The 14,004-nt window shown below is 39.7% G+C and overlaps 1 protein-coding gene across 1 annotated transcript; it reads left to right on the top strand.

Annotated features, from left to right (window-relative positions):
• Nucleotides 1-345: 345 nt before the first annotated feature.
• On the top strand, nt 346-741 carry LOC120184399 (protein MAIN-LIKE 2-like). The gene has a single exon (XM_039188879.1). The coding sequence runs from the start codon at nt 346-348 to the stop codon at nt 739-741; it is 396 nt and encodes a 131-aa protein (XP_039044810.1).
• The last annotated feature ends 13,263 nt before the right edge of the window (nt 742-14,004 follow it).

Below are 14,004 nucleotides of genomic sequence, written 5' to 3' on the forward strand. Positions count from 1 at the left end.
ATCCGCTCGAATTCCTCACACCTTCATTAAAAACAACTCTCTCATATATTATTTCTCTCATATTATTATGGCTAGACTACTGAGGGTTGATCTTCCGCATGTATGCACTTACCGACGGGAAAATTTGGCAATAATTTTTATTTATTTATTTATTTATTTCAAATTTATTTATTTATTTCAAATTTGTGTATTCATTTATTTCTAATTTATTTATTTATTTTGAATTTATTTATTTATTCCACTTGAATTTATTATTTATTTAGGAATTTTGAATTTATTTATTTATTTGTTTGTTTGTTTTGAAATTATTTATTTATTTATTTGAAGGGAATTGAACGTTCGTTGATGAGTTTTATCAACCGTTTCCCGTCCCCTAATGACGATATTATTCCATACTTGCACGAAGCTGGTTTAGGTTACATTGGCACCGTAACTAGTGGTATAAAGTTGCACCCTCCATTGATAAACGCGTTGATTGAACGGTGGAGATTGGAGATGCACATATTTCATTTTCCTTGTGTGAAACCGATTATTACCCTTGAAGATGTTGCATACCATCTTGGGCTGTCTATTGGAAATCCTATTACCGGTATGGTTCATGAGAACTGGGGAACCTTGTGTGAGGAACTGCTCAGAGTTACTCCGATGGAGGAGGATTTGGATGGAGGGAAGATCTACATTAAATTTTTGGGCGACAATTTTGTGCAGCTCCCCATCGATGTTGCTCCAAAAATTAAATAGGTAATTATTTAAATATATGTTTATTTATTGTAATTTATTTATTTATAATATTTAATTTTTTTTTAGTTTATGTTATTGTAATTTTTTATGATAAATTTTTAATGTATTCACATCATTTTTATTTTACAACAATTTGTTTGTTCTCATATTTTACAAGTTATTGGAGGTCTTGATTCCTGATAAATCCCGAAACAAAGTGCATCTGACGTGGTTGTATCATCTACACAATTTTCACGCCTCTAAAAATAAGAGTTGGGGATCGACAATGTTGGTTTTTTTGTTATGTAAGCTATGTTAAGGTGTTAATCCGAACAATCAAGTACTTGTAGGTTGTTTGTTCTTGTTACAATCATGGGCTTGGTTTCGAATGCCGTTTTTTAACGCCGATTCCTTTACAATCGACCCCATTACAATTTCCTCTACTTCATAGGTAATTACAAATAACTTACTTTTATATATTTATTACTACATGTTTGTTTAGTTTTATAAATAATTATATTTTATTATATGAATGATAGGTGAACCGTCACATTTATTCACACCCATCTACCAAAAATTATGTGTGATTTTATATTTTCGATCGATAAAATGACAGACGAGGGAATCAAATTTATAATTTTAATTTGTAAATTAAATATCAATTTTTTATTCGAGTTTTTCTAACATAGTTTAAAAACATTTGTGTTGTTCGTGTGGACGTCGTACAGTGACGATGTTATTACAACGTGTACTCCAGATGAGATACGTCACATTTCACACATTTGGATGTCGGTGGTCCCATTGATAGTCTATGAGATCGTTGAGTGGCATCCTATTGATCACATGTTGCGGTAATTTGGCCATGTCCAAATGATTCCGCCACCACCAACAACCTTGGATACGGTCTTGCATCGCCTAACGCGACAGAGGAAGATGAATGTTAATTAAGAGGTGTATCATGTGGATTGGGTGATGTTGGCAGCCCGTTTCCGAACCCATCTTAGCCTACGGTGTTTTAGATGATTACATGTCATGGTACGAGCAAAATGGGATAATGCATATACTGACCAAGTAGGAGAAAGCGCGAGACATTTATAGGCCTCCCCAAAACTGTCCGCCCACGCAATGTCCTGCGATATAACGTCCCCTGACGTAACGTGGTACAAGTCACAGTAGACGATAACACGTTCAACCCTTATAATCGGGAACAACACAAGAGCCACCTACAGAGCATCAGACATCGCTGACGGCACCTAAATTCATCCATTCGACTCAGTTAGCATTTCAGCATATGGAGACTCCATCATCATTTCAACATATGACGCGACCGACGAAAGGTTTTTCGCCGACGCGTTCCATTCTTATCCTGCGGTCTTTTTCCATTCTCATTACTCTCTTGCACCAGCTGAACCATATTATATGTCACCTCTGTGCGCATCTATTCGACCATTGGCAACATATTTTGGATCCAACAGTGTTGAGCTCCACCGTAGAGCATGTTCTACACCGGTCTTGGTCCTAGTGGTAGTGGTGGTACTTGTTGAAATAGAGAGAAGAGTAAAGAGAAACAATGGCTTGAGTTTTCCATTGATTAAGAGTGAATATATATACACAAAATTGGACACATAGAAATAGGAAACTAGCCTAGAGTTAGGGGATTACAACTAATTACAAGGCATAGAAATAGGAGACTAGCCTAGAGTTAGGGGATTACAACTAATTACAAGAATATTATAATTGATTACAATAATTTAAAATATAGATAAAATCTATTATAATTAATTCTCTAATATGCCCCCTCAAGATGGAGCTCCGGAGGAGACACCAATCTTGACCCTTAAATCTTGGAATCGGCTTCGTGGAAGCGGTTTGGTAAGAGCGTCGGCAAGTTGATCTGCTGAGGAAACATGAGTAACACGAAGAGCACCTGATTGAACTTGACCCCGAATAAAGTGATAGTCAAGTGCCACATGTTTCATGCGCGAATGAAAGACTGGATTAGAACAGAGATAGGTGGCACCAACATTGTCGCAGTAGATAACAGGCGGTGTAGAAAGAGTGATGCCAAGTTCTGTGAGAAGGGAACAAATCCAATTGAGTTCAGAAGTAGTAGCGGCAACTGATCGATACTCAGCCTCCGTGGAGGATCGAGCAACTGTACGTTGTTTCTTGGATGACCAAGAAATAGGATGACGACCAAGATAGACAATATAGGCACTCGTTGAGGTATAATCATCTTTGTTTCCAGCCCAATCAGCATCTGAGAATGCATGAAGGGAAAGTGGATTTGCCTTGTGAAGGAATAATCCATGAGTTAATGTGCCACATAGATATCGAAGCAGTCGTTTTGCAGCATTCCAATGTTCAGACGTCGGGCGATGCATGAATTGAGAAAGCTTGTTGACAGCATATGCTATGTCTGGGCGAGTGAGGCAAAGATACTGTAGACTGCCAACAATTGTTCTATATTCTGTGCAGTCAGTTAGAGCTGTACCTGAATGAAGTGTAAGATTTCCATCTGTAACAAGTGGTGTAGCAACAGGTTTTGCACCAATCATTTTTGTCCGGGCAAGAAGATCAGTGATGTAGCGCCTTTGAGTAAGCAGCAGACCGGATGGAGTAGTTAGAACCTCAATGCCGAGAAAATAAGACAATGTGCCAAGATCCTTGATTGAAAATCTTTGTGCCATGAGGTCAATGTAGCGCTGAATAATATTGGTGTTGGTGCCTGTGATAATAATGTCATCCACATAAACAAGTAGATATAGTAGTGTCACCTGAGTGAAGAATGAATAGGGAAGTGTCTGCTTGAGAGTTTGTGAACCCAGACTCAATGAGGAATTGGTGAAGTTCAAGGTACCAAGCCCGTGGGGCCTGCTTGAGTCCATATATTGCCTTCTTTAGTTTGCATACATGTGTTGGATTGTCTTTATCAACAAATCCTGGAGGCTGGGCCATGTAGACATCTTCGGAAAGATGGCCCTGAAGAAAGGCATTATTAACATCCAATTGTCGCAATTGCCAACCTCTACTGACTGCCAGGCTTAGAACAAGTCGTATTGTTGTCGGCTTGACAACCGGACTAAAGGTGTCATGATAATCCACTCCAGGTATTTGATGAAAGCCTTTTGCAACTAATCTAGCTTTGTACCTGTCAATAGAACCATTAGGAAGCCGTTTAATACGAAAGACCCACTTACATCCAACAAGATTTTGCAGAGAAGTAGATGGAACAAGCTCCCAAGTTCCATTCCGAACAAGAGCATCAAACTCATCATTCATAGCTTGTCTCCATTTGGGATCTTTTAGGGCTTGAGAAACAGTATGAGGCTCAATGTCTGATGGTTGAGAAATGATAGCAGTGAGGTTTATTTTGGTTAGGGGTTTATGGATGTTGTTTTTCGATCTAGTGGTCATGGGATGGGTATTTTGATGGGTGGGTTGCGCTATGATTGAAGCAGAAGAGGTCTCAGAATTGTGTGGTTCTAGTGGTAAATGGTCGACGATGGTTTCTTGGCGATTAACCGAGCTGTGTTCGGGTAAAGGGAGGTCTATGGATAGGGATCGACGGTCGACTGATGAGGAAGGGCAGTGGTCTGTTTGGGTATTTTGTGACGGATGTTGACATGAGGAATCCCTTTGTGGAGGCGTATTGAGTGAGCCACTTGAAATTGGTAAAATTTGGACCGGGGGAAGCCATTTGGAAATGATCTCTGGGGTGGGACGCGCTAGATGGATTTGGTGAGTGCTAAAGGGAAATGAGTTTTCAAGAAATTTGACATGACGAGAAATGTATATTTTAGAAGTGGATAGAGCGAGACAGATATATGCACTTTGTGTTAAAGAGTAGCCAAGAAAAACACAAGGAGTGGAACGAGAGTCAAGTTTGTGCTGAGAATAAGGACGAAGCCACGGATAACATAAGCAACCAAACACCCGAAGTTTAGTGTAGTTGGGTTGAGACTCAAAGAGTTTCTCAAAAGGAGATGAAAATGTAGTGTGGGTGTGGGCATACGGTTGATGAGATATACAGCAGTGGCAAAGGCATAAGTCCAATAAGTTAAAGGCATTGATGCATGAGTAAGGAGAGATAGACCAGTTTCAACAATATGTCGATGACGTCGTTCAGAAAAACCATTATGTTCTGGTGTATGGGGTGGTGTAGTAAGATGTGATATACCATTGGTGGAGAGAAAACGATCAAGGGCTTGATATTCACCACCATTATCTGAATAGAGGGTAATAATTCGGTGTTTAAATTGGTTTTCGACTAATGCCTTGAAACGTACAAAGACGTCATGCACATGAGATTTTCGTTTAAGGGGATAATACCAAATATATCGTGTATAATGATCAACAAAAATAACATAGTATTGAAAACCATCAACAGAATAAACAGGAGAGGTCCAGACATCAGAAAAGATAAGTTCAAGCGGGTGAGATGAAGTTAAGGTAGAAGAAGAAAATGGAATTTTATGACTTTTATTGCATGAACATGCATTGCAATGTGTGAAGGAGGATAACGGACTAGACAATGGTAAAGGAAATTTGGAAACAATATTTTTCATAATAGTAAATGACGGATGACCTAGTCTAGAGTGCCACTCGGACGAAGTGGTCTTGACACTGGAAAATGCAAGCAATGGTGAAGAGGAAAGTGAAGGGGATGTAGTCGGCCACTCATATACGCCATCCTTAGGTTCACCCATCAAAAGGATTGTCCCCGTGTTTAGATCCTTCACCTGAAAAGCAGAGGGTGAGAATTCAACAGAAACATGGTTATGAGTGCAAAATTGATAAATCGAAATTAAGTTCTTTTTCATGGAAGGGACACAAAGGACATTTTGTAAAGTAAAGGTGCGAGAGGAAGTTGGTATGGTGGTAGAACCAGTATGGGTTATGTGAAGGGCCGATCCATCGCCAATCATGACATCATCAGATCCTTGGTACGAGCTATGAAGAGAGAGATTGCTCAAGTCAGACGTAACATGGTGAGATGCTCCACTATCCAGCAGCCAAGTAGGTGTAGTGTTGTTGCCCAGAATAGTATGATTGGCTCGTGGTTGCCAGGGTGTGGAAGGGCGATATCCCTGAGAGCCTTGAGGACGAGATGCTGGTGATTGTTGATTATTGACAAGCCGAAACATCGGGCATCGTTTGGCAGTGTGTCCTTGAGTGCCGCATGCTTGACAACGACCCAAATAAGGTTTGGGTTGGCGTTGATCATGAGGAGAAAGTATAGTGGTAGGGCCTGATTGTTGTGAATTGGTGGCTGGTGGACGCCAATTTGGACGATTCCGAAAAGCCGTGGGATTTGCCGTGGCTGGTAGTGATAGGGAAGGTGGTTGAGCGGTCTGAAGAGATGTTTCTTTGTTGAGAAGTTTCTCATGAAGTTCAGCAAAAGAAATTGACGTGTCACGGGCATTAATGGCATCAATGACAGATTTATACTCATCACTTAGTCCTTCTAGAACCCGATCAATAAGATCCTCATCATCAATTGGCTTCCCTAGAAGAGCAAGTTCATCGGCACGCGTCTTTATCGCTTGCATGTATTCACTAATTGATTTTGAGCCCTTGTTACACCGCTTTAATTGTTCCTTCAATTGTTTAATATGACCACGAGATGGTTTGGCGTAGGTATTAGCTAAGGTTTGCCATGCATCAAGGGAAGTGGTGGTGCGGGCAATAAGCGGTTGCAATGAAACGGAGATGGCACCAAGGAGAGCGCTAAAAAGGAGACGATCCTGACGCTTCCAGGTTGTGTACGCCAGATTTGGAGATGTAACACCATTGACGGTGATGGTGGGTTGTGGTGGAGTTTGAGTGCCATCAATAAAGTGATGAAGATCATAACCTTCAAGAAGAGATTGGATTTGAAGGCTCCATGTGAGATAATTGGTGGATGACAATTTGGTGATATTGGAGAGATTTATTGTAAGGAGAGGATGTTGAGGATCTTGAGAATTTTGGATAGTAATAGGATCGTTGGTGGAAGAGGAAGTCGTATGGGAAGCCATTGAAGGGACTAGTGGCGTAGTTTTAGATATATGTATATGAAGGATCGTGGTGTTTTTGAACCAAAAAAAAAAGGAGAAGAAAATATGCTCAGGAAGATTAGGCTCGTGATACCATGTTGAAATAGAGAGAAGAGTAAAGAGAAACAATGGCTTGAGTTTTCCATTGATTAAGAGTGAATATATATACACAAAATTGGACACATAGAAATAGGAAACTAGCCTAGAGTTAGGGGATTACAACTAATTACAAGGCATAGAAATAGGAGACTAGCCTAGAGTTAGGGGATTACAACTAATTACAAGAATATTATAATTGATTACAATAATTTAAAATATAGATAAAATCTATTATAATTAATTCTCTAATAGTACTGACCATGTAGATGAGGGTGATGATGATGGTGGCGGTGGTGGAGGTGGTGATGATTAGAGTGATGATGTTGTCCCCGAATATAGATTGATTCGTAGCAATCCTCGTCGGACTCGACGTCCACCACAGTGTAATTGGGGTGGATATAGGCATCATTAGTTGTTTAAATTTATAATTCTTTTAGTTATTTGAACTGTATTTTCTTTTTTTAGTTAATCGAACTCTGTTTTATTTTTTTTTAAAAAAAATAGTATTCGAATATAATGTTATAGTTTTTAAAAATTTGTTTAAATTATTAATCAACTTTAAATTATTAATTTCTTTAAGTTATCCTTGAACAATATGATAATTAGTTGTTCGCTTTGATGCATAAACAACTTGGGAATCATCATTTTCTCACACAAAATTTATTTTAATAATAATTTAACAACATAATAAAAAAAAACTACATGAGTTGTTTATCGCTCTCTATCCTGACGTTCACGGGAAATACGTAGCAGACCTGGCTCTTCATCCTCATAGTTTTATGATAACCGAGTTACTCTTTCATTGCTTGTTGAATATGGTTCTTCCTCAAACGTTATAATTAAGTTGATGTTTCTACCACCATCACGTGTATAAGCCTTAAACAGCTTCTGAAGGTCACTTGTATTCGATAAGGTCAACATGTAATGTACTTCAGTACCGGTATTTCCCACGGGAACTTTAGCTTGCAATGAAGACATATGTCGTGTTGTAAATTTTTTAAGCTTCATTGAAAACAAATCGTACGACTCATATTTCTTAATCTTGACATTGAAGGAATTGTAGAAATAAGTTCTGGAATGGAACACAGTTGCAGAAAATCTCACCATTAATATTTGTTTTACGAAGGTATTTCATTTAAAATGGACACCAGCTTGTTTTTATAGACATATTTTCTTACTCCTTTTAATGCAAGACTTGCTATGCCAAATCAAATGTTGCTTCCATGTCAGGAATCTCTGCCATGTTAAGAATCCCTCAGTAACTCGTGTTTCTAGATAATGAGTTTCCTCTGCAAACTTGTGTTTTGCACAACACGAGATTAACCCACTATAAATATATATCTCACCTTCCACTGATATTGTAAATTTTAACACGTTATATGCTTATAAGAGGCTTTTCTTCTGGTGAAACAACTTGACACTAAACTTATTTCAATATTTGTGCTATAAGTTATGCCACCCGAAGTAAATGTCTTTTATAAAAGATATAACCTTCCCGACAAAATGTTTGTTTCATAAATTTAGCCTTCTTCGTCAAACCAAAAATGTTTATAAAAGACATTCTCTTCGGGTGGCTTCGTCTACAACTTGTCTTTTATATGATATATTTGTAAAGTCAATTAAACATAAGTAACCCGACCTTCTTGGGAAACTCTAGGAAGGCATCATCTTCTTCTCGCTTGCGATGCTGATTTAAAAAATGGTACACCGCCACTCGTTTTATCGCTCGGGAAACTAATCGTTTCAAAGAAGATATTCTCATTAGGTGGCTCCATTAACTTATCGCTCGTGATGTGGACCTGACAGTGATAGGCATGGCTTCCGAGTTCCGATTTCCATTTTTATGCCCAATTCACCTCCATCAAACCCATAATATTTTTAAGAAGGCATTCTCTTCAGGTGACTTCATCGACTTATCGCTCGTGACATGGATCGGACAATTGTGGGCATGGTTTCCAAATTCCATTTTTATCCCCGATCCACTCTCCATCAAACACACAATGTTTCTAAGAATGCATCATCTTCTGGTGGCATCCTCTACTTAGGGCGTCAAACCTACAGATAGCACAACTCAACTCGTTCCCTCAAACTTATTGTGTTTTTTTCATTGTACTATTTTTTTGGACAATTTTCTACACAATTATTACACCGCTTAAAATGTCGTATGTGCCAATACTAGTCATGTCTATCAAGCCATTTTAGCTAGTTCTGCATGCATAAAACCAAGTATTGGATCCATTTTGAAAGTGATTTTGTATCTTCTTATTCATGCACAAAACAAGCTTTGGTACCATTTTCAACATAATTTTTAACCCGTCTACAATATCTCGTATGTCTTTATATTAGCCTCAACCGAAAGATAAATTCCAATACTATGCGAAGAATCTTATAAATTACAAAAATTTTGAGATTAAATACTCGAACATGCCTATAAGCACTTGTGGTTTGCTGGAAAAAATAAATACCTCACTTTTTAGAAAACACGATGTATGTTGAATACTTCTCACGATAAATTTCTTGGGACGATTCAATATCTCGTAGACCTCGCGTTATGGGAAACGTGAGGTACTAAATAATCATATTAAATAGGATAATTTGAAAGTGCACAGTACCTCACATCCTATAAAATACGAGACATGTTCTCACGTTGGATAGGATACGATGTAGTCATACGTGTGCAATTTGGGAGTTATTTTTCTAACAAATCTGCTAGGGGTTAATGTTAAAAAAAATAATTAAGGGGATTTTTAATATAATAACGCCTTAATTATATGATAGTGACCCATGTCGCCCCGATACATTGAAATTATACGTACAAAAAAATTATTCCATGGTTGTATTTTTTTTTTTGGAGTCAATTTGTGTAAATTTAAATATTTCCATGTATCGGCCATCGCTAGTTTTCTTATTTGAAACTCAAATCAGTGGGAATCGAGCGAATAAAATCATTAACCGTATGGGTTTTGTGAATTCTTTTCAGATCGAGGCCTGTGGTTTCAGTGGGGTTATTTGGATATTATGGGATCACTTAATTATGGTTGAGGTGCTCTATATTTCGACTCAGTTTATTCACATCAGGGTTAAAGATGAGGATAATTCAGTGCCGTTGTTTATTACGGCAATCTATGCTAGCCCGCATGTTGAAGTACGCAAGCTCTTGTGGCCTCAACTCTCAAAGCTTAATCCGGGTAATGATCATCCCTGGTTATTTAACGCTCTTCTAAATCAGGATGAGAGAGTGGGTGGCGCGGATGGTCGGTTAGGAGTGAGTAAAAGTTTCTCTGACTTGTGTTCGACAATGCTCTTTTGGATATCGGGTTTCAAGGTCCACCTTTTACTTGGTCCTGGGGTAATCTCCGTTAGAGGATGGACAGGTGTCTGGTAAATGATAAGTGGTTGGCAGTGCTACCTAATTCTTCGGCCATCCATTTGAAGAAGTTAGGATCGGACCATCATCCTATCTTATTTCAGTCCAAGGTACCAGCTTCGTGTCTGACTCCTAGGGCTTTTCGGTTCGTGTTTGCATGGCAGGGTCATGAGGATTTCAAGAACATTCTTCGACAATCGTGGTTCGACTCGGGTGAGATTTGCAATAATCTAGGGCTCCTGAAATCTCGGTTCTAGGAGTGGAATTCTATTACTTGTGGTGAGATTGGGAAGCGTAAACGGGAGCTGATGACAAGACTTCGTGGTACTGCTAAAGCCTTGGCAACCAAAGATTCGTTGTATTTAACTAATCTTGAAACTATTCTCAAAAAGGAATTGGAAACGGTGCTTGAGCAAGAGGACATTTTGTGGCTTCAGAAGTCAAGATTAAACTGGACTTTACATGGGGATAGAAACACAAAATTCTTTCACGCTAGCTCTAAGGCTAGGCGAAGAGATAATACTATCATATCTTTGAAACTGCCCGATGGCACGTGGTCTTCTAATACGCTGTTGCTTCAGGAAATGGCTGTGCAGTTCTTTTCTTCTCTATTTACTAGTGCTGGTGAGCATGGCTATTGTTATCATATTTACGGTATCTTTCCACGGTTGCCCGAGGATTCACTTATGGCCCTCTCTATGTCGGTCGCGGATGATAAAGTTAAAAATACGGTTTTCTTCATAAACCCTACAAAGTCCCCGGGGTAGATGGTTTCCATGCTTTCTTTTATCAACAAAATTGGGATGTGGTTGGCCATAGTGTCTGGCGAATGATGAAGCAATGTTTTGTTGAAGGAAGAATATCTGAGGAAATTAATCGTACTCTGATTGTCTTGATTCCTAAGGTGTCGATCCTTGAGACAATCTCTCAATTTCAGCCTATTAGTCTTTGCACTGTGCTATATAAGTCGGTAACAAAGGTGATCGTCAATAGTTTGAAGTCGTATCTACCTCTTTGGATCTCTGCGAAGCAAACCAGTTTTGTCCAGGCTGATGTATTAGAGATAATATTATAATCGCCCAAGAGGTAATACATTCGATGAAAAAGAAACGTGGAAAAGCAGGCTGGATGGCGATTAAAATAGATTTAGAGAAATCTTATGACAGGTTGTAATGGTCATTTATAGAAGCCACACTTGGAGATGCAGGGTGCCCGGATAGTCTTTGAAACCTGATCATGAATTGTGTTACTTCAGCAACCACCCAGGTACTTTGGAATGGATCACCTTCGGAAGAGTTCAAACCTTCAAGAGGTATCTGACCTGGAGATCTGTTATCTCCCTATTTGTTCATCATGTGTATGGAGAGATTATCTCAATCTATTATGTGAGCGGTTGATGAGAGGTGGTGGAAACCAATTAAGCTTTCGAAGAGTTGCCCGACACTCTCGCACCTGTTCTTTGCTAATGATGAAGCTTCACTTTCTCAAATGGATGTTATCCAGAGAGTTCTTTTAGATTTCTGTGCCTGTTCTGGGCACATGGTTAGTGTTGCTAAAACTCATATCTTCTTCTCTCGGAATGTGGATGGTGCCACCCGAGAGGACATTAGTAGTGGGTTTCAGTTCTCGAGTATGGAGAATCTTGGGCGATATCTCGGTGTCCCCCTCCTCCACGATAGAGTTACTAAGGCGACATATCAGTATACTGTGGAGAAATTACGAGATAAACTGACTGGGTGGAAAGCCAAAAGCTTATCGTTGGCGGGACGGGTGGTTTTAACAGAATCTGTTTTAGCAGCTCTTTCGTCCTATGCAATGCAAACCTTGTTACAATCTCAATAAAGCATTGACAATTACAAGGCAAGAAAACTGAACAGAATGAAAGAGAATGAAAACCAAGATTATGAAACTTGATTTATTTCACAAAGCATATCTCTCTCAAATGTAGAGAGCTACATTTATACACCAGATAAGTGCAATTCTAGAAACTCTAGCAGTTACAACAACCTCAACTGATTATAACAAACCTAACCGTGAGAGCCAGCTAAGCAAAACAGCTTTCTCTGGTTGTATACACTAACATACCCCCTATTGCAAAACCCTCCTTGTTAAAAAGCACCAACCTACGTTAAAGAAAAAACAAGAATGCTTGAGAAACGTTCACTAACACTTCCCGTACTACAACCTCAACCTCGCTCAGGCTTTATTCATTCTTCAACCTGCGAGTGCACAAATTTGTCTGGAATTTGAGACACAAGCAGCCGCTGTCTATGCTTGAGAAACATGGGAGCAGACAATGGCTTGGTTAAAACATCAGCCACTTGCTCAAAAGCAGGAATCTCCTGAACAGAGAGTTTTCCAGCAGCCACCATCTCCCTAACAAAAAATAAATCAAGTTCAACATGTTTAAACTTTGAATGAAGTATTGGATTAGCACAGACTGCAACAGCACTCGAGTTGTCACACCATAGAACAGACTTGCCATGAACAGTCACACGTAGCTCACTTAAGAGTGATTCAAGCCACGCCATCTCAGCAGCAGCACACGCAACACTCCTATACTCAGCTTCTGTAGTGGAGCGAGCAACCACCTGCTGTTTGCGAGAGCCCCAGGAGACTAAGTTTCCAGCAAATTAGATGCAGTAGCCCGAGGTCGAACGTCTGTCATCTGCATCGGACCCCCAGTTTGCATCAGCAAACCCTGTCAAGGACAAGCGTGACGATGCTGAAAACCGAAGACCAAAGTCCACTGTGGCCTGTAAGTACCTTAGTATGCGCTTCACTGCCTGAAGATGAATATCACACGGAGACTGCATAAACTGGCACACCCTATTCACCGCAAAGGCAATGTCTGGACGGGTGATAACAACATACTGCAATGCACCAACTATACTCCGATAGTGAGTAGCGTCTTTAACCGGTGTACCATTGTCAACAGTCAACTTACAACTGGTAGCCATAGGAGTGGGAAGCCCTTTAGCATCTTCCAAACCACTCTTACGCAAAAGGTCTCGTATGTACTTTTGCTGACTGAGAATAATCTCATCACCTAATCGACATACCTCAATTCCTAAAAAGAAATTCAAACACCCTAGATCCTTCAAAGCAAATTGACTATTGAGCTTGTTAATCACATCCTGAACTTCTTTGTCATAGCTTCCAGTCACAATGATGTCGTCTACATATACAAGCAAGTACACGATAGTACCAGCAGTCTCCTTAACAAACAGCGAGGCATCGGACCTTGATAAAACAAACCGTTGATTCTCCAAATATTCTTTGAGTTTCTCGAACCATGCTCGAGGAGCCTGCTTCAGTCCATAAATGGCTTTGTTGAGTTTACAGACCAGGTTACCATCACCCTGCTCATAGCCTGGCGGTTGTACCATATACACCTCCTCAGCTAAGACTCCATTCAGAAAGGCGTTATTGACATCGACTTGCTTTAGCGACCATCCTTTTGACAACGCAAGGGATAGAACGACACGTACGGTTGCTGGCTTGACCACAGGGCTAAAAACTTCATGATAGTCAATCCCAGGCTGCTGCAAAAAACCTTTGGCCACAAGTCTGGCTTTATGCCTTGCTATAGACCCATCAACATTTCTCTTAATTTTAAAAATCCACTTGCAACTTACTGGTTTCCTACCACTCGGCAGTGAAACAAGCGTCTACGTGTTGTTTTTCATTAGTGCATCGTATTCAGCTTGAGCTGCTGCCTTTCATTCTGAGCTTTTCATGGCTTCCCGAATGGTATGTGGTTCTTTGTCTGAACAAGCC

This window comes from Hibiscus syriacus, unplaced genomic scaffold, assembly GCF_006381635.1.
Source record: "Hibiscus syriacus cultivar Baekdansim isolate YM2019G1 unplaced genomic scaffold, ASM638163v2 tig00112888_pilon, whole genome shotgun sequence".
Lineage (NCBI taxonomy): Eukaryota > Viridiplantae > Streptophyta > Magnoliopsida > Malvales > Malvaceae > Hibiscus > Hibiscus syriacus.

Bases quoted from the DNA above. Each gene is read 5' to 3' on its own strand.
- LOC120184399 (XM_039188879.1), top strand. From the start codon at position 346: ATGAGTTTTATCAACCGTTTCCCGTCCCCTAATGACGATATTATTCCA.